The 25,359-nt window shown below is 35.5% G+C and overlaps 1 protein-coding gene and 1 pseudogene across 5 annotated transcripts in view; one reads left to right on the plus strand and one right to left on the minus strand.

Moving 5' to 3' along the window:
• TRAPPC8 (trafficking protein particle complex subunit 8) overlaps positions 1-25,359 on the minus strand; it is a 91,359-nt gene that overhangs the window by 17,021 nt on the left and 48,979 nt on the right. For 2 of the 4 annotated variants that reach the window (XM_082667727.1, XM_082667728.1), the window contains 8 exons: positions 22,528-22,602; positions 21,870-21,996; positions 19,559-19,713; positions 13,044-13,486; positions 11,549-11,696; positions 8,324-8,420; positions 284-352; positions 135-193 (listed from right to left, as the gene is read on the minus strand). In XM_082667727.1, coding sequence (XP_082523853.1) covers positions 135-193; positions 284-352; positions 8,324-8,420; positions 11,549-11,696; positions 13,044-13,486; positions 19,559-19,713; positions 21,870-21,996; positions 22,528-22,602 — 1,173 coding nt within the window. Of the gene's footprint in view, positions 1-134; positions 194-283; positions 353-8,323; positions 8,421-11,548; positions 11,697-13,043; positions 13,487-19,558; positions 19,714-21,869; positions 21,997-22,527; positions 22,603-25,359 lie in introns of those variants that run through there. The other 2 variants (XM_082667729.1, XM_082667730.1) reach the window with 2 other exon arrangements.
• On the plus strand, positions 9,518-10,438 carry LOC309830972 (homeobox protein NANOG-like; annotated as a pseudogene). The gene has a single exon. The product of its transcript is annotated as a homeobox protein NANOG-like (transcript).

Below are 25,359 nucleotides of genomic sequence, written 5' to 3' on the forward strand. Positions count from 1 at the left end.
ACCCAACAAAGCTGACATGTTCATCCACCAAAGAATTTGGGGATTACTAAAGCAATAGTTTTACCAAAATAGTCAAGATACTCCAGACTGTGACTTTTTATTAAAATCAAACGTTATTGTGCTTATTCGCATACCTGTTCATTTCCAAAGATGATATCTGCAAAGGTATATTTTTCTGAGGACTGTGTAGCAACTAAAAAACAGGAGAGAACAAACTAATCATATCATTGGCATGAAATATAAAATAACCATTTAAGAAAGTGTGACAGTAAAATGAATTTACCTTCTTCCTCCTTACATCGTATTGCCTTGAAGCAAAATTTTCCCTTCTCCCTATTCGCAAGTTTGGCATCTAGGAAGAGAAAAGAGAAAATTTCAAGTATCTTTCTCAGTTTATAACATGGTAAAACCTAATTCATTACTCAGACTTCTTCAGTCACAATGGAAAATATTTCATAATTATAAATAGTGTTTAATGAAAAGCATCTTTGCTTTCCTCTCAATAAAGCAAATCTCATTCAGCTCCTTAAAAAGGTAAGATTAAATTTTCTTGAAATGCATGTTCATATGCACATATATATTCAGATATGTATGACATTATAGATAAACAGAAAATTTGAAAAATTAGAACTTGGGAGCCAGGGAGTCCACAATTCCCCCACTCTATCATTTCTGCATTTCCTATCAATATTTTTTTCATATGGATGATTTATACCAATATTACTATATGCACATATTTGCTATGATGCATTTCCCCACTATTGTGACGTATTTTAAAAGCTTATATATTTTAATGACCACAAAATAATCTGAGTTGTAGCTTAATTCACATTAAAGCTCCATTTGATTTTTCTCTATTGAACATAATCTTACAATAAACTGCTCTGAATATATGGATCTTCTTATATTTTGAATTAATTCCTCTGTATAAATTCCAAAAATAAGAATTACTATGAGGCTAGATAAGGGTTTAAACATTTTTTTTTAATCTTTTAAAATACATTGTACAATTCTTTCCAGAAACAGTAAATATTTTGCCAGCTTCGATCTACTCTTACAAGCACTAAGCACTTTCATACTACTAGCAGGATGATAAAATGATGGAAATATTTTGGAAAACAATTTGACAGTATGTATCACAAGTGTGCATATTCTTTTGTTTCAAGTTATATGGGTATGCAAATACACAGAAAAGCCACTCAACACACAAGTTTGATTACACACAGAAAAACCAACTTTCCAATAGTAAAGGAAACAAAGAGAAACTTACAATTCTAGTCTATATGTTTCTGTACTGTTCGAAATTTTGATAGTGACCATGTATTCAGGCACTGATTTTACAACTGAATTTTTTAAAAAAGAAAAAATATATACAAATAGAAAAGATGTGGAATAAAAAGATGGGAAAGAATCGATTAACACAGTAATTTCACTTACAGTCATGTAAAGTAATGAAAGCACAATTTAATGCTTACAAAAGTTAATTATAAGAAAGTCATCAACCACCTAAACAAGCTCCAAAGATGGGTGCAAGCTGTGGCTATCAGCACAGACCCCTGAGAGGGGCATGAGACGCTAAGGCTGCTGCTGTAGCCACCAAGAAGCCTGTGTGCAAGCACAGGTCACTATCCATACCACCCCTGCTAGGAGCCTGTGCAGCTCGCCACTGCCAGGGTCCCATGATCCAGGGACAACTTCCCCAGGAGAACATGGTGCGCCTCAGGCTGTTGCAACGTCAAGTCACGCTGTCCTCTGCCGCTGCAGGCTCGCCCCACATTCCATACCCCTCCCTCCCTCCCCCCAGCCTGAGTGAGCCAGAGCCCCCAATCAGCTGCTACTTTAACCCCATCCTGCCTGGCAAACAGACGCCCTCAGGCGACGTACACACACAGGCGGAGCCAAATCCAAAGCTGAGCCCCAGGAGCTGTGCGAACAAAGAAGAAAAAGGGAAATCTCTCCCAGCAGCCTCAGGAGCAGAGGATTAAATCTCCACAATCAACTTGATGTATCCTGCATCTGTGGAATACCTGAATACACAACGAATCATCCCAAAATTGAAGCGATGGACTTTGGGAGCAACTGTGTTTGCTTTCTGTGTCTAATTTGTTTCTGGTTTTATGTTTATCGTAGTTTAGTTTTTAGAGCTTATTATCATTGGTAGATTTGTTTATTGATTTGGTTGCTCTCTTCCTTTTTTTATTTTACATATATATATATGAGGGTTTTTTTTCCTTTTTCTCTTTTTGTGTGTGTATGTGTGTGCTTCTTTGTGTGATTTTGTCTGTATAGCTTTGCTTTTGCCATTTGTCCTAGGGTTCTGATTGTCCTTTTTTTTTTTTTTTTGGTATACTTTTTAGCACTTCTTATCAATGGGGGATTTGCTTTTTCGTTTGGTTGCTCTCTTCTTTCTTTCTCGCTCTCTTTTTAAATTACTTTCTTGTTTTTTTATTTTTAATAATTTTTTTCTATTTTAATAACTATTTTATTTTATTTATTCATTTTTTTTTCTTTCTTTCTTTTCTTTTCTTTCTCTCCCTTTTCCTCTGAGCCGTGTGGATGAAAGGCTCTTGGTGTTCCAGCCAGGCATCAGGGCTATGCCTCTGACGTGGGAGAGCCAAGTTCAGGACACTGGTCTACCAGAGACCTCCCGTCTCCACGTAATATCAAACGGCGAAAGGTCTCACAGAGACCTCCATCTCAACGCTAAGACCCAGCTCCACTCAACGACCAGCAAGCTATAGTGCTAGACACTGTATGCCAAACAACTAGCAAGACAGGAACACAAATCCACCCACCAGCAGAGAGGCTGCCTAAAATCATAATAAGTTCACCGACACCCCAAAACACACCACCAGACATGATCCTGCCCACCAGAAAGACAACATCCAGCCTCATCCACAAGAACATAGGTACCAGTCCCCTCCACCAGGAAGCCTACACAACCCACTGAACGAACCTTACCCACTGGGAGCAGACACCAAAAACAACAGGAACTACGAACCTGCAGCCTGCAAAACGTATACCCCAAACACAGTAAGTTAAGCAAAATGATAAGACAGAGAAATACACAGCAAATGCAGAAACAAGGTAACAACCCACAGACCAAACAAATGAAGAGGAAATAGGCAGTCTACCTGAAAAAGAATTTAGAGTAATGAGAGTAAAGATGATCCAAAATCTTGGAAATAGAATGGGGAAAACACAAGAAACGTTTAACAAGGACCTAGAAGAACTAAAGAGCAAACAAACCAGGATGAACAACACAATAAATGAAATTAAAAATTCTCTAGAAAGAATCAACAGCAGAATAACTTAGGCAGAAGAACAGATAAGTGACCTAGAAAATAAAATAGTGGCAATAACTACCACAGACCAGAATACACAAAAAAGAATGAAAAGAACTGAGGACAATCTCAGAGACCTCTGGGACAACATTAAATGCACCAACATTCAAATTATAGGGGTCCCAGAAGAAGAGAATAAAAAAGGGACTGAGAAAATATTTGATGAGATTACAGTTGAAAACTTCCCTAATATGGGGAAGAAAATAGTCAATCAAGTCCAGGAAGCACAGAGAGTCCCACACAGGATAAATCCAACGAGAAACATGCCAAGACACACATTAATCAAACTATCAAAAATTAAATACAAAGAAAAAATATTCAAAGCAGCAAGGGAAAAGCAACAATTAACATACAAGGGAATCCCCATAAGATTAACAGCTGATCTTCTAGCAGAAACTCTGCAAGCCAGAAAGGAGTAGCAGGACATATTTAAAGTGATGAAAGGGAAAAACTTACAACCAAGATTAATCTACCCAGCAAGGATCTCATTCAGATTCGATGGAGAAATTAAAACCTTTACAGATAAGTGAAAGCTAAGAGAATTCAGCATCACCAAACCAGCTCTACAACAAATGCTAAAGGAACTTCTCTAGGCAGGAAACAGAGAAGGAAAAGACAAACAAATGCAAAACATTAAGAAAATGGGAATAGGGACATACATATCGATAACTACTCTATATGTAAATGGATTAAATGCTCCAACCAAAAGACACAGACTGGCTGAATGGATAAAAAACAAAACCCATACATATAGTGTCTACAAGAGACCCACTACAGACCCAGTGACACATACAGACTCAAAGTGAGGGGATGGAAAAAGATGTTCCATGCAAATGGAAATCAAAAGAAAGCTGGAGTAGCAATTCTTGTATCAGACAAAATAGACTTTAAAATAAAGACTATTACAAGAGACAAAGAAGGACACTACATAATGATCAAGGGATCAATCCAAGAAGAAGATAGAACAATTGTAAATATTTATGCACCCAATATAGGAGCACCTCAATACATAAGGCAAATGCTAACAGCCATAAAAGGGGAAATTGACAGTAAAAGAATCATAGTAGGGGACTTTAACACCCCACTTTCACCAATGGACAGATCATCCAAAATGAAAATAAATAAGGAGGCAGAAGCTTTAAATGATACATTAAACAAGATGGACTTAATTGACATTTATAGGACATTCCATCCAAAAACAGCAGATTACACATTCTTCTCAAGTGCTCATGGAACATTCTCCAGGATAGATTATATCTTGGGTCACAAATCAAGCCTTGGTAAATTTAAGAAAACTAAAATTGTATCGAGTATCTTTTCCAGCCACAACACTATGAGACCAGATACCAATTACAGGAAAAAAATCTGGAAAAAATACAAACACATAGAGGGTAAACAATACACTACTAAACAACCAAGAGAACACTGAAGAAATCAAAGAGGAAATCAGAAAATACCTAGAAACAAATGACAATGAAAACACGATGACCCAAAACCTATGGCATGCAGCAAAAGCAGTTCTAAGAGGAAAGTTTATAGCAATACAATCCTACCTCAAGAAACACCTCAAATAAATAACTTAACCTTATACCTAAAGCAATTACAGAAAGAAGAACAAAAAAATCCCAAAGTTAGCAGAAGGAAAGATATCATTAAGATCAGATCAGAAATAAATGAAAAAGAAATGAAGGAAACAATAGCAAAGATCAATAAAACTAAAAGCTGGTTCTTTGAGAAGATAAACAAAATTGATAAACCACTAGCCAGACTCATCAAGAAAAACAGGAAGAAGAATTAGAAATGAAAAAGGAGAAGTAACAACTGACACTGCAGAAATACAAAGGATAATGGGAGATTACTACAAGCAACTCTATGACAAAAATATGGACAACCTGGAAGAAATGGACAACTTCTTAGAAAAGCACAACCTTCCGAGACTGAACCAGGAAGAAATAAAAAATATAAAACAGGCCAATCACAAGCACTGAAATTGAAACTGTGATTAAAAATCTTCCAACAAACAAAAGCCCAGGACCAGATGGCTTCACAGGCAAATTCTATCAAACATTTAGAGAAGAGCTAAAACCTATCCTTCTCAAGCTCTTCCAACCTATAGCAGAGGTAGGAACACTCCCAAACTCATTCTACGAGTCCACCATCACTCTGATACCAAAAACAGGCAAAACTGTCACAAAAAAAGAATACTACAGGCCAATATCACTGATGAATACAGATGCAAAAATCCTCAAGAAAATACTAGCAAACAGAATCCAACAGCACATTTAAAACATCATATACCATGATCAAGTGGGGTTTATCCCAGGAATGCAAGGATTCTTCAATATACACAAATCAATCAATGTGATAAACCATATTAACAAACTGAAGGAAGGAAAACATATGATCATTTCAATAGATGCAGAAAAAGCTTCTGACAAAATTTAACATCCATTTATGATAAAAACCCTCCAGAAGTAGGCATAGAGGGAACTGACCTCAACATAATAAAGGCCATATATGACAAACTCACAGCCAACATCGTTCTCAATGGTGAAAAAGTGAAACCATTTCCACTAAGATCAGGAACAAGACAAGGTTGCCCACTCTCACCACTATTATTCAACATAGTTTTGGAAGTTTTAGCCATAGCAATCAGAGAAGAAAAAGAAATAAAAGGAATCTAAATTGGAAAAGAAGTAAAACTGTCACTGTTTGCAGATGACACAATACTATACATACAGGATCCCAAAGATACTACCAGAAAACTACTTGAGCTAATCAATGAATTTGGTAAAGTTGCAGGATACAAAATTAATGCACAGAAATCTCTTGCATTCCTATACACTAATGATGAAAAATCTGAAAGAGAAATTAGGAAACACTCCCATTTACCACTGCAACAAAAAGAATAAAATACCTTGGAATAAATCTACCTAAGGAGACAAAAGACCTGTATGCAGAAAACTGTAAGACACTGATGAAAGAAATTAAAGATGATACAAACAGATGGAGAGATATTCCATGTTTTTGGATTGGAAGAATCAACACTGTGAAAATGACTCTACTACCCAAAGCAATCTACAGATTCAATGCAATCCCTATCAAACTATCAATGGCATTTTAACAAAACTAGAACAAAAAATTTCACAATTTGTGTGGAAACACAAAAGACCCCCAATAGTCAAAGCAATCTTGAGAAAGAAAAAGGGAGCACGAGCAATCAGGCTCCTGGACTTCAGACTATAATACAAAGCTACAGTAATCAAGACAGTATGGTACTGGCACAAAAACAGAAATATAGATCAATGGAACAGGATAGAAAGCCCAGAGATAAACCCAGGCACATATGGTCACGTTATCTTTGATAAAGGAGGCAAGAATATACAATGGAAAAAAGACAGCCTCTTCAATAAGTGGTGCTGGGAACACTGGACAGCTACATGTAAAAGAATGAAATTAGAACACTCCCTAACACCATACACAAAATAAACTCAAAATGGATTAAAGACCTATATGTAAAGCCAGACACTATAAAAGTCTTAGAGGAAAACATAGGCAGAACACTCTATGACATAAATCACAGCAAGATCCTTTTTGTCCAACCTCGTAGAGAAATGGAAATAAAAACAAAAATAAACAAATGGAACCTAATGAAACTTAAAAGCTTTTGCACAGCAAACAAAACCATAAACAAGACCAAAAGACAACCCTCAGAATGGGAGAAAATATTTGCAAATGAAGCCAACTGACAAAGGATTAATCTCCAAAATATACAAGTAGCTCATGCAGCTCAATATCAAAACAACAAACAACCCACCCAATCCAAAAATGGGCAGAAGACCTAAATAGACATTTCTCCAAAGAAGATATACAGATTGCCAACAAACACATGAAAGGATGCTCAACATCACTAATCATTAGAGAAATGCAAATCAAAACTACAATGAGGTATCACCTCACACCAGTCAGCATGGCCATCATAAAAATATCTACAAACAATAAATGCTGGAGAGGGCGTGGAGAAAAGGGAACACTCTTACACTGCCGGTGGGAATGTAAATTGATACAGCCACTGTGGAGAACAGTATGGAAGTTCCTTAAAAAACTAAAAATAGAACTACCATATGACCCAGCAATCCCACTACTGGGCATATACCCTGAGAAAACCATAAAAAGCCATGTACCACAATGTTCATTGCAGCTCTATTTACAATAGCCAGGACATGGAAGCAACCTAAGTGTCCATCGACAGATGAATGGATAAGGACGGTGTGGCAATATATACAATGGAATATTACTCAGCCATAAAAAGAAACGAAATTGAGTTATTTGTAGTGAGGTGGATGGACCTAGAGACTCTCATACAGAGTGAAGTAAATCAGAAAGAGAAAAACAAATAACATATGTTAATACATATATATGGAATCTTAAAAAAACCAAATAAATGGTTGTGAAGAACCTAGGGGCAGAACAGGATTAAAGATGCAGACATAGAGAATGGACTTGAGGACACGGGGATAGGGAAGGGTAAGCTGGGATGAAGTGAGAGAGTGGCATGGACATAGATACACTACCAAATGTAAAACAGATAGCTAGTGGGAAGCAGCCGCATAGCACAGGGAGATCAGCTCGGTGCTTTGTGACCACCTGGAGGGGTGGGATAAGGAGGGTGGGAGGGAGACGCAAGAGGGAGGAGATATGGCGATATATGTATACGTATAGCAGATTCACTTTGTTATACAGCAGAAACTAACACACCGTTGTAAAGCAATTATACTCCAATAAAGATGTTAAAAAAAAGGACTTTGATATAATGTAATATATGATATAATTATAGCAAAGTATATACGGATATTTAAATGAGTTAAAAAAAAGAAAGGCACCAATAATCTTATGACATTCTGGTACTGTTCTGAAAAAAATAAAATCAACGAAGGAAGGTATCAGAATTTATTATGAAGAGGGAAAAAGGCACAAACCTTTGTTTTCAGAGAGATTTACAGATTTCTGTAACTTCCAGTGTTTGCTACTACTTGATACTTGTACTATATGGAATTCCTTAACACCTGCTTCACTCTATCAAAAGGAAATAAAAGAGTCATTCAAGATTTAGGAGCACTAACGTAGAATACTCTAATGAGAATGACACTGCTACCAAAGTCAGTATCAATTAACATAAGATGAAATTTTTATTTTGAAATAAATTAACAATACATTTCAGAAATGTAAATTATTTAAATCCCTCTATAAACATTCTTAAAACACGTAAGTCATCATCTTATTCACAAAATAGATTTAATTATAATATACTCCCAGTGGCAAAGTTTTAAATATTGAAAGGCATTCAGTTATTAGAATCTATTATAATGAGTTATTTAATATATCAAAAATTATTTGCTGCCAATTTTTAATCAAAACCATAGCACTTTTATTTCTTCTGATCTTTCTCTCACATTCCTGTTAAGGCAAAAAGCAACAAAGAACAGAATACCAATATACAGTCAATGTACATAAAATTATTTAAATTGCATATATTTTTTATTCTCCTGAAAAGGAGCTAATTTGAAATTATTCAAATGTTCTTACTCTTACAAATATTGGTTTTTTGGGAAGATCACCGAAGTATCAGCACATTGACCTTAAATGTCCTAAAATGAAGTGACCATACAAATTTATGAAGCTAAAAGACATGACAGAAATAATAAGTAACATTTCAAACAGGTATCTAAACTGAATCAATATGAAGCTAAGATTCTACTTTAATAAGATCACAGTTCCTTCTTGAAGAATATTCATTTTGATATTTAGAGTACATAAACAGGAAAGATAAAATGTTTAAAATGCTTTATATAAAGGAAATGGTACTGCTGGAAATGTATAAGTAAGGGGTTATCAAGTTAATACTGAATGTGAAATCCTAACAGAACTTTGTAAATTTAAGCACATCAAAACACATCCTCGTCATTTTCCTCACATCCTCGTCATTTTCCTACATTGGGCTGGTAGGCTTCCGTTATCATACAGGTGACTTCCCTTCATCCCATGTTTTTAATACTTTTACACCTGGAGATCTTCACCTTTCTCTAAGCTCTTCTACCTAGATTCTTAAGCCTGGACTTTTCCTACCATCTATCTAGCTCTTTGGTTTTCTCCCTCTCCTTCAATTCAACAACATGAGTGTGGACCCAGCTTGTCCCCAAAGCCTGCGTGGCCCCAAAGCATCCAATTCTAGGGAATCTTCACCAATGCCTGAGATTTACGGGCCTGAAGAAAATTATGTCCTTGCAAATGTCATCTGCTGAGACCCACGACATGGAGACTGTCTCTCCTCTTCCTTCCTTCTCCATGGATCTGCTTATTCAGGACAGTCCTGATTCTCCCACAAGCCCCAGAGTAAAACTAATAGCCACGGCTGCAGACAAGAGCACAGAGAAGAAGGAAGAGAAGGTCCTGGTCAAGAAGCAGAAGACCAGAACCGTGTTCTCTCAGTCGCAGCTGTGTGTGCTCAATGACAGATTTCAGAGGCAGAAATACCTCAGCCTCCAGCAAATGCAAGAACTTTCCAACATCCTGAACCTTAGCTACAAACAGGTTAAGACCTGGTTCCAGAACCAGAGAATGAAATGTAAGAGGTGGCAGAAAACAACTGGCTGAGGAATAGCAACATTGTGACTCAGGGCCCAGCAACTACAGAATACCCAGGCTTCTATTCCTACCACCAAGGATGCCTGGTGAACTCTTCCGGAAACCTGCCCACGTGGGGTAACCAGACCTGGGATAACCCAACTTGGAGCAACCAGAGCTGGAATAGTCAGTCCTGGAGCAACCAGAGCTGGAACAGTCAGACCTGGTGCCCCCAAGCTTGGAATAACCAGACTTGGAACAATCAATTCAACAACTATGTTGAGGAATTCCTGCAGCCCCAGATCCAGTTCTAGCAAAATTCTCCTGTCAGTGATTTGGAGGCCACCTTGGAAACTGCCGGGGAAAGCTATAACATAATACAGCAAACTGCTAAGTATTTCAATTCCCAACAGCAAATCATGGATTTATTCCCAAATTACTCCCTGAACACACAGCCTGAAGATTTCTAACGATGGCTGTATTATTCAATCTTAATTTGAGCTATGACTGTTATTACTTACCTAGAAGTTTTCTTTTACAATTACGTATCTCTCTGCCTTGACAAGCTGCTTTTCATTGTACCTTTTGTGTCAATTTGGGGGTGTATGATTGGTGTCTACTCAAAGAGGTTTCACAAGCATTGGCTTCTACGGACATCATGATAAAAGATGACAGGCGGCTATAGATAACTAGGTTATAATACTATTTTTTGGATATCTTTAGGATCTAGAACCTAACCTCAAAAATAGGGAGCAAAAGTACAAAGATGTGTAATGAAGGATTATTCATATTTTCTGGGATGGGGAGGCTTTACTTGTTAAGAACCTCAGTTGTTAAGGTGAAGGGTTAAGCTACAATGTGCTTCACTGATTTCCTCTACCCCTTTTTGCTACTTTACTACAACCCCTAATTTTTTCCACCAGTCTAGTATTTGTAGAAAGATGTTTTAATTTGTCCACATCATAATACTACCAGTTGGCTGGTTCGTTTATGAGTACCAATAAACAAAAAAATTACCCATTTAAAAAAAAAAAACACATCCTCAATGGTGAGACTAGAAAGCACTTTATGAGATCTTTTTTGGGTTGAATTACTGGTATACGGCCATATACCATATGATTATATATCATATTAATACCACTAATACCACTAGATCCTTTTTTTTTTTTTTTTTTTTTTTGCGTTATGCGGGCCTCTCACTGTTGTGGCCTCTCCCGTTGCGGAGCACAGGCTCTGGACGCGCAGGCTCAGCGGCCATGGCTCACGGGCCCAGCCGCTCCGCGGCATGTGGGATCCTCCCGGACCGGGGCACGAACCCATGTCCCCTGCATCGGCAGGGGGACTCTCAACCACAGCGCCACCAGGGAAGCCCAATACCACTAGATCCTTTTATTTGAAGTACTGAGGGATAAAATTACGAAGCAAATTGAGAATTAACATGTTTTTACATTCCATTCTATATGAACATCCCTAAATTCCTAGCTTATGCTGTCTTGTGAAGGAAAAAAAAATCATTACGAAAAACAAAGGATACACTTAAAATATAATTAAAGACAAAATTTAGTTTTAAACCAGCTTACGGTATTGGTATTTTCCACATCCACAAAGACTAGCATATTGCCTCCTCTGCCCTCCTCATCTTCAAGAGAATTACTTCTGCAGACAGTGGCTCGCACATTCAAAGATCGACTGGTACAAATGACTGCCGTGTGTCTTAATATTCTGTGACTAAAGAAGTAAAAATCACAAATTTAATCTAAGACTCTCTCCCAATGTTATGATTCTCTAATTCCAAATAAAGCTTTTTAAAACCTATTCACCCTCAGGACAATTTATACTCTAAAAAAACCAAGACAGATACAATAAGGTAAAATTATCTAGTTAGCCTAACATTAGTTCAATTCTTTATTCTCAGTTTGGAAGAAAACTATTAGTCTCCTTTTTTCCCTGCTCATCAAACTCAGCCACAGTATAGTACATGAAAATAATCATCATATAGTCATGTCTTGATTATACCTCTTCTGATAGTAGTTCCAAAGTTAATGACTGAATGCCTACCAAGTAAATGCCAAACTTTCACCTGGCATCTAAGGCTCTCCACAATAGAGCTTTACAATTCCACCTTTATTCCCCCTTTATACATTTTATACTGTAGCCAAACTAACTATATGCAGTTCGTATTTCCCAAGTTGGAAATTTTCATTCATATATACAGTTACTTCCGGGAATACCCACTACTCTCTTGCCTATCCCCTTTGATCCAAATTCTGAAATCTTTACTTTCTTTGGAAGCTCATTTTACCACTACTACATTCTACAAAGTCTTAATGGATTGCTTTGGCCAGAGAACTCTCTATCATCTTCTTAAGGGGAATTAACATTTACCGAGGACCTAAAATGTACCTGTCCTTACAAATATTATATCTTTTGGTTCTCATAGTAAGCCTTACAAGATATTTTATTAAATTTTAAAATGTAGCACAATTATTCCCGGTTAATTTTGTAAAAATGACAATGGCATTATCATAAAATACTCTATTGTGCTACAGGCTACAGATCCTTGTATAAGCCAGCTAGGTTTGATTTCTTCAGTGATGCCCATAACACCACCTAAATCATGTGCTCTGCAAATACATACATTTTGGGAGGCAGGGGAGGGCACTAGGGAAAAGGAAAAGGAAAACAGAGTAATTTTCTTTAAAAAGGATGACTGTAGGCAAGTTGTCTTCATATACAAATGACACCCTGTTTTAATACATGATACCTGTGAATTTCATTATTATGTGATAACGTTGGCCATAGTACTTAGTTGTATCGAAGAATCATGAAGTTTATAGAAAGAAGCATGAAAAAGATTAATGTAGCTTAATTTTTTCCACTTTTGGCTGCTTAGAACTTACAATTAGATTAGGGACAACCTCAGATACAAACTTCATGCATAATTTGGAAGGGAGTAATTTCTTAGTAAACTATGACATATGTTAACAAATATCAAAATGTTTATTTGAATGGGTGTATATATATCTATATATATTAGACGCAGAGGTTAAACCTAAAAAGTTTTATAATACTCACCGTATTTTAGGCTGCTTTTTAACACTTTCATAGTAAAACAAAAAGTTAATTTCATGGACACCTTCTTCATCTGGCCCACGTAACCACATTGGTAGCTGAACTGAAGCTCCAGGTAGAAGAACAGTGTCAGGAAGGGGAACAGGAATCACCTCTGGCTGACTTCCTATGCCAATGCCAAAGTCTACAGAAGAAGCTGATGATATGAGTGCTGTACACACAGAGGTAGAATCTGTCACAACAGTCTTGTAAGCACTACAGTTCTCAGAAGCTGAGGGACTTAGTGGTGTTAGAACAGCTGTGTTACCACCAAAAGTAAAGAACTCTGGACGTTTAGAAACAACCTTCAATCCAGTAAGAGGACATTTGCTGACATTGACAAATTCTACATATGCTTTTCGGATTTCTCCACAGAGAAGCCCTGTAGGAAAATGTATAAAGAACACCTGCATTGGAGGGAAAAAATATTATTATATTGTCTGTTAAAAATTCTGAACCTCTAATTAATAACACTTTAAGATGCTGTATTTCTTTACTACAGGTTTACAAGTATTTTATTAATTCTCTTTGATATCTCCCTGGGTATGTGGTATTAAGAACTCCATTTTAAAAAAGAGGATGAGACAGAGACCAGTGTTACTCAGTAGCAGATTTCAGAGTTATGAATTAAAGGTACAGTGTCAATAACTACAGGGCCACCGGCAAAACTTTCACAACTGTGTAGATTATGGACAAGAGAAGCTATAAGTAATTTAGCATGGTCACATGAACAATTATCAGCTGAAAAACTCTTAACATTGTCAACTTAAAAAGTAGCTCAACTATCTATTTATACATCATTAAAATGAAAAGAGGCACAATAAGTCTTAAAAGGGAAAAGCATATAGATGCGTGATTCCATACGTATAATTTAAAAAGCCGGTATCTTCGAATATCCTCAGGCTTTCAGTAAGCTGTGTGGAAGGAAAACCTGATCTGACAAATGGAGGTTCTTTATAGCCTTTTCCATTTAGTGTGATATTCATGTGGTTCACTCAAGCCACATTAATGTGCTTGATTACCAGGTGCTGCCACAAACCCAACAGGGGTCACATAACGCTTTAGATAAAAACACACATGTACATGCACAATTTCTAAAAATTAAAAAAAAAAAAATTGACTTCCAACACATGCCTGGCCTCAGGATTTCAGATAAGAGATGGAAATACGGGCTAACAAAATCATCCAGTAAGTCATCTGCATTTAAAAGATCCAGAAGAATAAATGTCAGAAGTACTCTGACAGCATCTAAGAAAGGAAGAATATAAAGGTAACAGTATGAGGATTAAAGTTACAGCTGGCTGTCCCAAAGGAGTTATGAAAGTCCGGTGGAGGCTTCCCTGGTGGTGCAGTGGTTGAGAGTCCGCCTGCTGATGTAGGGGACACGGGTTCGTGCCCCGGTCCGGGAAGATCCCACATGCCGCGGAGCAGCTAGGCCCGTGAGCCATGGCTGCTGAGCCTGCGCGTCCGGAGCCTGTGCTCCGCAACGGGAGAGGCCACATCAGTGAGAGGCCCATGTACCGCAAAAAAACAAACAAACAAACAAAAAACAAAGTCCAGTGGAAGTATCTGTCTTTTAATCTTAGTTTGAATAGGACTTCATTATGGCCATATTCTTAAGGAATCAGATAAAATTTGGGGAAATCAGAAGCTTTAAAAATGGACATGAGAAAATAAGGGATTAAGGCAGAAATCCAAAACACAGATTAAGAAGATGGGAAAAAATAAACCAAGTATAGCATTATACTGAAGACACTGATGATGTACTAATTAGCTAGTATCAAATAAGCTTAGTCAAATAAGCTAAAATTTGTGAGGGAATATCAATTTTGAGTTGTTATATCAAAAACAACTGCATGAGTAACAAGTGAAACAGAGTACTGTAAAGACACACTAAAACACACACCAATACCCAGATACCATCAATAAGGCTACAGCACTGGTAGAATGGGAAGGGTGATGGAATAAGACCAGTGATACACCACTTGTAGGATACTGTGTAATATACCTTCAGAATAAAGGTTTTACTAAATACACTATGTTGACTCTAAGGAGAACCAGTGTATCTAGCCTTTACTTCAAATGCACTGTTGCTGAAAGTCCTTTATTTTATTTATTTTTTGGGCGGGGGCAGCTAGATTGGGTCTTAATTGTGGCACGCAGGATCTTTTCATTGCAGCATGTGGACTCTTGGCTGCGGCGCACAGGCTCAGTAGTTGGGGTGCGCGGGTTTAGCTGCCCCATGGCATGTGGGAATCTTAGTTCCCCAACCAGGGATTGAACCCACGTCCCCTGCACTGCAAACAGATTCTTAACCACTGGACCACCAGGGAAGTCCCTAAAAGTCCTTTTAAACAGGTGGTGTTTTGGACAGCTTCAAATTTTAATGGAAAATAAGACCAAGAACCAGGAGTGTGACTTCTACTAATTTATCCTAAAGATGTATGTGTGATATGCATATACATAATGTATAAAACTGATATGCATAAGGTTATTTATTGTGGTTTTATCTGTAACAGCAAGTGACTGGACACAAGTGACAGACAAGTCTGGTTGAATAAACTACATGTACACAACTTACTGCCTATGCAGTGAGAACCTGAAGGGGCCTGCTCTTCTTTCTGCTATTCTATGTTAAAATTTATCCTAACAAAATGTTAAAAATTAGTAAGTGAAGAAAAAGTTTTGGAATGATACCATTTTTTCTCCAACAGAACTTAAATACAAAATATTTCTAAGTAGATACAGCTCATAGTTCACTGTTTGCTTTCAGTATGCTATACACATTAGAGTTAACACATGACACTTTAACTATATTTTCTCAATGAGTTTCTCTAATTTTCATCCTCAATCTTGTTTTGATAAATATATACTGTTAGAGACTATTTCATCAGATGCTGTAGATTGATTACTTCTTTCACTACTCCCTTAAACACTTCAAACTCTACAAAATATTTCTGACATAAGATATTAGGAATGGGAATATTCTATGATTTTTACTAATATTAATGTATACTACTGTTCATCCAAGTATAATATAAGGTCTCTTAACTGACTTCCATCATACCATGTCTGTTGGATTAACCAAATTCTCTAGTATTTCAATAGAAAATACTAAGTGATGTTTACGGAACTGAACATTAGTAGCTTTTGGTTTTCTACTAAACCCACCCTCTTTTATACCTTAAAGTACAACTTTTATCTGCAGATAAAATCTAGACATATACTGTACTTAGATTACTTGACAATTTCCTTTAGCTTCTCACTCTGAAGAAACCAAAACTGGACACTTAAAATGTCAACTTATGGATGTGGAAGAATGCATGAAAGATGAAATGAAACTCATATTAGGAAACCCAAACCAACACAAAGAACTCATAGAAAAGGTCTCTAACCTAAACACACACCCCCAAAATAGTAAATAAATGGATATTCGTATGTTTTCAATTAAGGTAAAATGTTTAGGGTATGGATTTATTATGGTTTTTTTGGTTATTCACTTTACAAGCTTTTTTGTTTAATCAACCAAACACCAGTTGCTGTATTATGTAGAACAAGAGGTCCTCTGCTCTAAAACACCCTCTTCAGGGAGAACTGCATCTATAACAATAAAATTTTAAAAACAAAACAAAAACGCTACGGTATGCAAGAGGCAAAGTTAAGGACAGAACCAGCAATATCGAAAACAAGATGAATGTAAATTTAAAGACTGTTGAGTTAAACAGAACTTAAAGTCAAACATCAACTGGTTCAACTTCCCTCATTTTATAAGTGAAGAAACTTTCCAAGATCATATAATTAGAGATGGGCTTAGACAGAAGCTGAAAAGCTAAGCTCTATCCTTAACAATGTGTGCCTGAGAAGCACTGCACTTAAAAACCATTGGCACATTTAACAGTCTTAATAATTGAAGAACATTTAACTAATGTGGTATAATAAAAACCATAAGCTAGGAGAATCTATAAAAACTGAGTATTTTGGTATTCTCTACTGATTTATCTCAAAACTTAAACCAGAGAGGTCAGAATCTCCCCTTTTGCAAGTAAGCTCTAGCAAATTCTTACATATACAATCCTAAGCAAAATGTTCATTAGTTAGTAACTTCTAAACTACAATGGTATTGAATAGCCCTAAAATAACATTTGGATCCCAACTCATTTCATCTTCAGTCTCAAAACTCCTAGCTATAGCAATGCAATTGTAATAAAAATGCCAATTTTCATTATTGTATTATTGTGGGAACTTGACAAACTTGGACAAAAGTGGCACAAGTGTAAGAAAAAAATTATGAGCAGGCCTCGGCTTGCCAAATTAAAAAAAGATGATAAAGCAAGAGTATGGAAATGACACAAAAACAGAAGAAGAAATGTCAAGGAGAATAGGTATCATCTGCATAACATACTTTCAGGATATTAGTATATTAGGAAGATGCCATAATAAGTTGCCAATATTCAATTAATGGTAATTGGGACTAGAAACAAAGTTTGATCCCTACCCCCTGACATTCAGAGAGTATATTCCCTTGGATTTCAAAGCAAAGACACTAAACAATAAAACTATAAAAGTTTTGACTAGGGAAGTCTCTGTAAGTAAATATAAAACTTAGAAGCAACCAAGTAAAGGACTATCAGTTAAGAATGATTTAATAGAAGTTAAAAATCTTTAAGTGATGAAAGACACCAAATCAAAGTTAAAGTATGTGCAAATATTTATCAACCAGAAACTGGCACTGCCATCAGTCTTTAATGAGTCTTTTATTTGCCCTACACAACTCTTTAAATGCAACATAATTAAGCAAGTGTAAAATCTGGGCAGAATACATGCAGCTCAACAATACCTTTCCCTTAACACACACACATCACCGTTTCCATGAGCATGTTACCTACCCCACCACTACAGGATTAGTACCCATAAAATCATCCAATGAGAAAAAGGAAGTAACCCAATTAAAGGGTATCATATGGACTTACAGAAGAAACAAACCATACAGACCAAAAAAATGAAGATTGACTAACCTATCAGTTATCAAAGAAATGCCATTTTGATTTGCAGAAGTTAAAAAAAAAAAAAAAACCTGATAGTATCCATTATGGCACAGACATGAAGCAACGGGCACTCTCATTCTGAAGGAAAAGTGTCAATTCCTACAGCCTTGCTGAAGGTAATTTTATAGTATATTGCATGATTGACCCAACAATTCCATTTCTAAAAGTCTAGTCTAATCTAGAACATGAACAAAATATGTATATAATAATAATGCTTACTGCAGAACTGTCAGTAATGATGAAAAACTAGAACCACACCCATCAATACATAAATGATTAAAGTACATTATAATGTATCTGAATAAAGGAACACCTTATCTAGCTGTTAAAAAAGAATTTTACTGATTGTGAACAAAGCCCAAGTTTTGTTGTTAAAGACAAAAAGCAAGTCACAGGATAAAATGTGCAGTATGATTATTAAAAATATATATAAGTGTAAAACGAAAGGTCTGAAAAGAGAAACATCTGTTTGGAATCACTGGCGCTTTCTGAAGGTGAATGACTAAGCTTCTAACTCCCCTACTAGGGAAACATGAGGATGCAGGAGGAAGGCCCTCTTTCCAGTGTTCACACTTATACTTCATGGCTGTGCCACTGGCCTGCCTTTCAGGTAAACACCTGACTCAAGGTGGGCCATAGTTCTTTCCTAGATTTGTAATGAAGTGGCACAAAGACCAGAAGTTGTAAGACTGAAGTCATATCAAAAGTAATGCTTTCTAAAGGCTTTACGAATTCCCTGGAGCTGCTGAGTCCTTATTCTTCCTTGAGACCTACTGTTCTGTGATACTTTAGTTTCCATGAGATATTCCAAAATCCTTCAAACTAAATAATATTGGTGGGGGGGAGGCGGGTTATGCTACCCAGCATCAGTTTCTATCTTTTGCAACTAAAAGATGGCACGAAAGTATGACAGGGTGGGATACAAAGAAAGTGAAGGGAATATTGGTTTTATTCATATAAAAATTATCTATATTGCTTAAATTTTTTACAAGAATTAACTCCTGTTATTTTTATATCCTACCCAGAAAGAGCCATTGATTTAAATAACAACCAAAGTGTTCTTTCAGAAGGTTTTTCTCAACTTCCATTAGTATTTTGAGGATTGTATCTTACAACCTGGCTGTGCCTTAATGCTAATTTGCATGATTATCTTATCTTTGTAAATTACATCTGTTCAGCATCAGCTTTTTTTTGGCTGCACCACACAGCACACGGGATCCCAGCTCCCAGACCAGGGACCGAACCCACACCCCCCACAACCCCACAGTGGAAGCGCAGAGTCTCAACCACTGGACCGCCAGGGAAGTCCCCAAGAATTTAAAAGTGCATTTCAATCTATCAATAATACCAAAGTCTAAAATTAACCTACCCAAAATATCATCCTCACCTTACAGATAAATTATTAAGTGTATGCAATTTTAAAAAGTGAAATACCTCCAACAGTGGCATTTCCTCAGTGATTATGGGATCTAGACGTCGATCAGGACCATATTTAATAGATGTTTTCTCTTCTTTTGTGTTGTTAAGTCGAGGACCTTGAATTTCTAAATCCTGTCTCCCTCGGACTGACATACTCAAGGAATGCTTTCCTGAAATAAAAAACAATCAATGCCCTAAAATAATTTGGTATGTTAACTGACATCAATTTAGCCTGAATATATGAATACTGTATGTTTCAGATTATTTCTAGAAAAATTCTAGACAATTACTAATTATCATGGTTAATCAAAGAATTAAGCACATTTTATTTCCATGCTTAACAACACCTATTGTATGCTGCTTAATTTCTCATTTTATTAGGATTTACTTACTTTACAGAAGGACTACTAAATAGGAAGTTTTTGAAACCTACATTTAACCATAATGGCTATTAACCAAAAAGAGCTATCTGACAGAACAGCTACTCATATTCAGTATATATATACTAATTTGAATTATTTCTGGATTATAAATAACTACATCTTCTTAATAGAATGCACAAAGAAAATTAAAGATAGTATAGGTAGCTTTCTCAAAATTAAACTCACTTAATAATCATGTGAGATTTTCCTCAAAAGCTTCCACACATTGCATGTAGGTGTGAAAAAAGCCAGGGTGTACAACTTTATTTCCTGCAGGAATACTTAGAGTCTTTAATGTGCTGAAGATCAATGTGATACTCCCAGACCAGACACACAATGTAGCATTTCCCATACCTCATCTGACCCAGCTCCCTATTAGCATTTTACATAGTAAATAGAACTACACTAAAACTTCATAAAAATTCTGCTATAAGATGCAATTTAATAGTTAATTCAGGTTCTCCTCCCACTGTCATAAAATATTTATTAATGCATATATTCGGTACCTTAAATGAAGCAATTAGCTATAATTTATTGACAACCGTAACTTTGTGGTACTCGATTAAAATCCTAGGTAGGTACAGTGGGAAAGGAAAGAAGCTTCAAAAAGTTTTTAACACTCAGTTTACTTACTTAAAATATTCAAAAATTAGCAAGATTATTTATAAAAGAATCTTGTCTGGTGCTTTTCAACAAGAATTACACATATAGTACTAAAATGCATAAACGCCATACTCAACTTTAGTGTCAATTACACAAATAGTACTAAAATGCATAAACACCATACTCAACTTTAGTATCAATTTTTTCCTTATAATTTTTGAATTCTTACGGATTCATTCCACTTCTGTATACTTTTTAAAAAAATGTTTTATTGAATTATCCTAGATATGCAGGCAAGTAGAAATATCCAACTGAAGGTTAAAAGCACCAACAAATTTTCCAAGTGTTCCCAAAGGATTTCCCAATATAATCAGCTTTTGTAAATGCTAAATTCAAGTCTGCCAATGACAATAATTTGTTAAAAAAAATAATAAGGGGCTTCCCTGGTGGCGCAGTGGTTGGGAGTCCGCCTGCCGATGCGGGGGACGCGGGTTCGTGCCCTGGTCCGGGAGGATCTCACGTGCCACGGAGCGGCTGGGCCCGTGGGCCATGGCCGCTGGGCCTGTGCGTCCGGAGCCTGTGCTCCGCAGCGGGAGAGGCCACAGCAGTGAGAGGCCCGCGTACCGCAAAAAAAAAAAAAAAAGACTTAGCTACTAAAATTAAGAGAGAGAAGTGATAGATTTTATAGTAAACTCTCTCTCTAGCATCTTGTCAACTTAAACTCAAATAACAATTACAAGGTAATATAAGAAGGGTTCCCTGAAAATTAAAGGGCAAAAAAAAAGGCAAACCATGTTAAACATATATATCTAGTAGTTTTACTCTTCAAAACTTTGTAAAACTTATCATCTGGGACACCAAGAATATCAGCTTAACTCTAAATCCTACTCTTTTTACAAAACAGATGACAGAATTTAAGGTGTTTCACATCCAATGATATGAAAACACTGGTCTTTAGTTTTCATATTCAAAAAATAGAATATATTAAGACAATGTTTTTTTGTACTGGCAGCAGATATCTCAACCAATGGTTAGAATATATTTAGTTAGAATTTACTAAATTTGGATCAATAACAAAAAAGAAAAATACATAGGGTAGAACCAAAGGATTATCAAAAATACGTCAGAAGGGAATAAAGTTGTTTTATTTTTGAAGCAATGGCAGAGTTAAAAATAATCCAAATTATCCATTCTTTCATTTGATTAAATGCCTTATTAAATGTACATTAAACTTATTTTTAAAATACCTCATTTTTCATTTTATTCTATGGAGATTTAATTATTAGTTTCTATAGCTTTACCTGTGTGACATCCAGGAAGAGCACCAATGCCATCTACTGTCATGGAGCCCTGAATAGTGCCAAGATTATAAACAACTCCCAGAATATGCAGCTCCCCTATGTGATGGGGAAAGAGCTTTAGCCTTGCCTGTGGAGATATTTAAGTCACTCTTATTATCTGTTTTCATAGTCTCTTAAATAGTGCAATACCTAAATTCTGTAATGTTGCAGAATTTATATTTAATATCAATATAATATCAATAATTTAATATCAATATAAACTCATGACCTAAACTTAACTATCAATTGATTTCTCTTACTAGAACGCATTTTCTTCAAAAGAAATTTTCTAAATTCAAAAGTTATAGGCCTGGATCCTCATCAATACTTTTAATAAAAGCCAAAATATTCTGGTCAACCAAATATCATATGAAATTACAATACTCATCCCAAAAAGAAAGCAAAAACTTTTTTCACCAGGCTTCTTAGGAAATTAACAAACTAAAGACCACTGCAAACCTACTTTCCCAATCTCCCCCCGTGCAATTCCACTTTCCTAATATTCCAAATTTTAGTTTTTAAGAAAACTGGAATATAAAACAAACTGAATAAATGGATTTTTAAAATTTGTTTTCATCTTACTTTTAAAGACTTGACAGAAAAATAATGAAACAATTACCACTTTAGATTCTTCACTATTAATTAAGAATTCTGAAACAACTTCAGTTCCAATCATTTCAGGTTCACCTTTTACCTGAAAAGTAAATTATGTAAAATATACATTCTAAGGAATAAAGTAGCAGATTATTAACATTTCTATGTATCAATATTTAAGAACAATAACAATAGTTATAGTTAGCATTTATTAGCTTTTCACCATGTGCTAAGCAATATGCAAAGTCCTTTGATTTCACACCGGCAGTAAAGTCATGCAGTAGTAGGCACTTGATTTATTTTATTTTCATTTCATTCAGTCCAATTCAACTGCAGAAGATAAGTGATCTACTCAAAGTCACAGCCACCAAGAAGATAAAACCTCAAGAGATACAAGTTCAGTTGCTCATCGTAAAAAAAATGGCCAAAATGGCCATTTAATTTAATCTTGCAATAAGAGCAAATTTTTTCTTCTTTTACTCCGACCAGCCTCTTTTTCCAAATTGGCCAATTACACATGGAAAAAGTAATAACAGCTTAAGTAGGATACATAAGATTCGTGGACAATAAGGGCAGTGCGGAAGAGCAAAAAAGTCCTGTCTCTTCCAAAAGCAGGGCTAAAGTTGGCTCACACTGGGGTAAACTTAATCCTCATAAACCCTGTTTAACTTTTACCATGAAATTAGTTAATTGACACAAGAAATAAAAATTTCATTTCCCTAAATTCCAGTTCAGCATCTTAGTCCATCACCAGTAGCAGCTCATGAAGAAACCCAAAGAGTTTGAAATTTACAGAAAAAAGTGCAACTTCATTATACACAATGACAATTTTCACTTAACTTTAATAAACCTCCTTTAAAACCTAACATCTTGAATGGACTAACATACATCAAAAACTAATAGATCTTTTAAAAAAACTTTTCCAAGAGTGAACAATTTATACTCTTCTAATTTGTATTCCAGGCATCCAAAAAACATTAGAAAAATTACTGAGGTTGCTAAAATTCAAGTCAGAATAGAGCCCGGGAAACCTCAATCTTTCAAAACTATTCACAATAAGTGTAAATAATCACAAAATGTCTTCAATGAATTTAAGCAGCAAGACTTAAGACTTAATAAAGCAATCTTTAAAAAAATGAAAACACTTCAAGAGAAATAGTTTAAAGTTAGTATAACAGACATCTTCTTTTAAGTTCTCCCTTCATAAATCAGCACCAAAATATTGGGATATTTCTCAATTTAAAAATAATTTTTACCACATTATTAAAGCATATAGCAAGGTAGTATAAAGAAGTATAAGTAACATAATAGATATTGGTGAATAAACAAATAAATAACTAAGTAAAAAAATGTACTTGCCCAAGTTATTTCTGTTACAATCAGCTGGGTAACAAAATTTCCTGCCTCAAAAATAACTATCTTAAATATATAAAGAAATTATACAGACATACATAAGAAAAAAGATAAATGTAAATGAAAGTTATGACAATTCACAAGAGAAGAAATACAAAAACAAGAACTTCAACTTCACTAGAAATCAATGAAATGGAAAATAAAATAGTAAGACAGCATTTTTCTTAACCTATAAAATCGAGATTTTTTTAAATAAATAAGAATACTTAATCTTGCAAAGATGAGATACCCAACCCCATATACTGCTGGTGCAAAGCTTGTTCGTATGACCTTTTGGGAAACCAAGAGTATTAAAATATTTATTCCCTAAAATATTCTAACTTCATGCCTAGGAATTTTTCCTACAGAAGTAATCAGGATAAGAAACTATGTACTCAAATTTTCACCAATGAATTATTATAATAGTAAACAAATGAAAACTTCCAAAACTACTACCAATGGAGAGAGTAGAATAGCTTACAGACCATTCGTGTTATGGAATATTATACAAAAATGAAATATTAATATATTTAATACCAAAATATGCATATAAATACACAATTAAAAAAGCAACATACATAATGAGACTCCCACATATGAGGAAAAAACATACAAATGCAAATGATTAGAAAGGCATACAAAAGTGTTAAAGTAGTTATTTCTAAATACTGATAAGACAATGATATCTAAGAAGCAAAACAAATGAACAAACATAACAAAACAAAAAGTCATAGATACAGAGAACAAACTGGTAATTGCCAGGGGGTGGGGTGGGAGGAAATAGGTGAGGGAGATTAAGAGGTACAAACTTCCAGTTGCAAAGTAAATGAGTCACAAGAAATGTACAGTGTGGGGAATACAGTCAATAACTCTGTAACATCTTTGTATGGTGACAGATGACAACTAGACTTATTATGGTGATCATTTTAAAATGTACAGAAATAGCAAATCACTATGTTGTGTATCAGGAACTAACATAGCATTGTAGGTCAATTATACCTCAAAAACAAAAAAACAAATGAACAAACTCATAGAAAAAGAGATCTGATTTGTGGTTATCAGAGGCAGGGAGTGGGGAGAGGGGGAACTGGATGAAAGAAGTCAAAAGATACAAAATTCCAGTTGTAAGATAAGATACTAGAAACGTAATGCACAGCATAATAAATATAACTAACACTGTTGTATGTTATATAAGAAAGTTAAGAGAAAATCCTAAGCATTCTCATCACAAGGAAAAATATTTTTTTCTATTTCTTTAATTTTGTATCTATATAAGATGATGGATGCTAGTAAACTTACTATGATAACCATTTCTTGAGGTATGTTAAGTCAAATCATTATGCTGTACACCTTAAACTTACACAATGCTGTATGTCAGTTATATCTCAATAAAACTGGAAGAAATAAATGCTGAGAAGACAAAACAGTTTTACTTCTATCCTTATCTTCTTCTGTACTCTCAATT

Source organism: Grampus griseus (genome assembly GCF_964374135.1).
Source record: "Grampus griseus genome assembly, chromosome: 12".
NCBI classification, from domain to species: domain Eukaryota; kingdom Metazoa; phylum Chordata; class Mammalia; order Artiodactyla; family Delphinidae; genus Grampus; species Grampus griseus.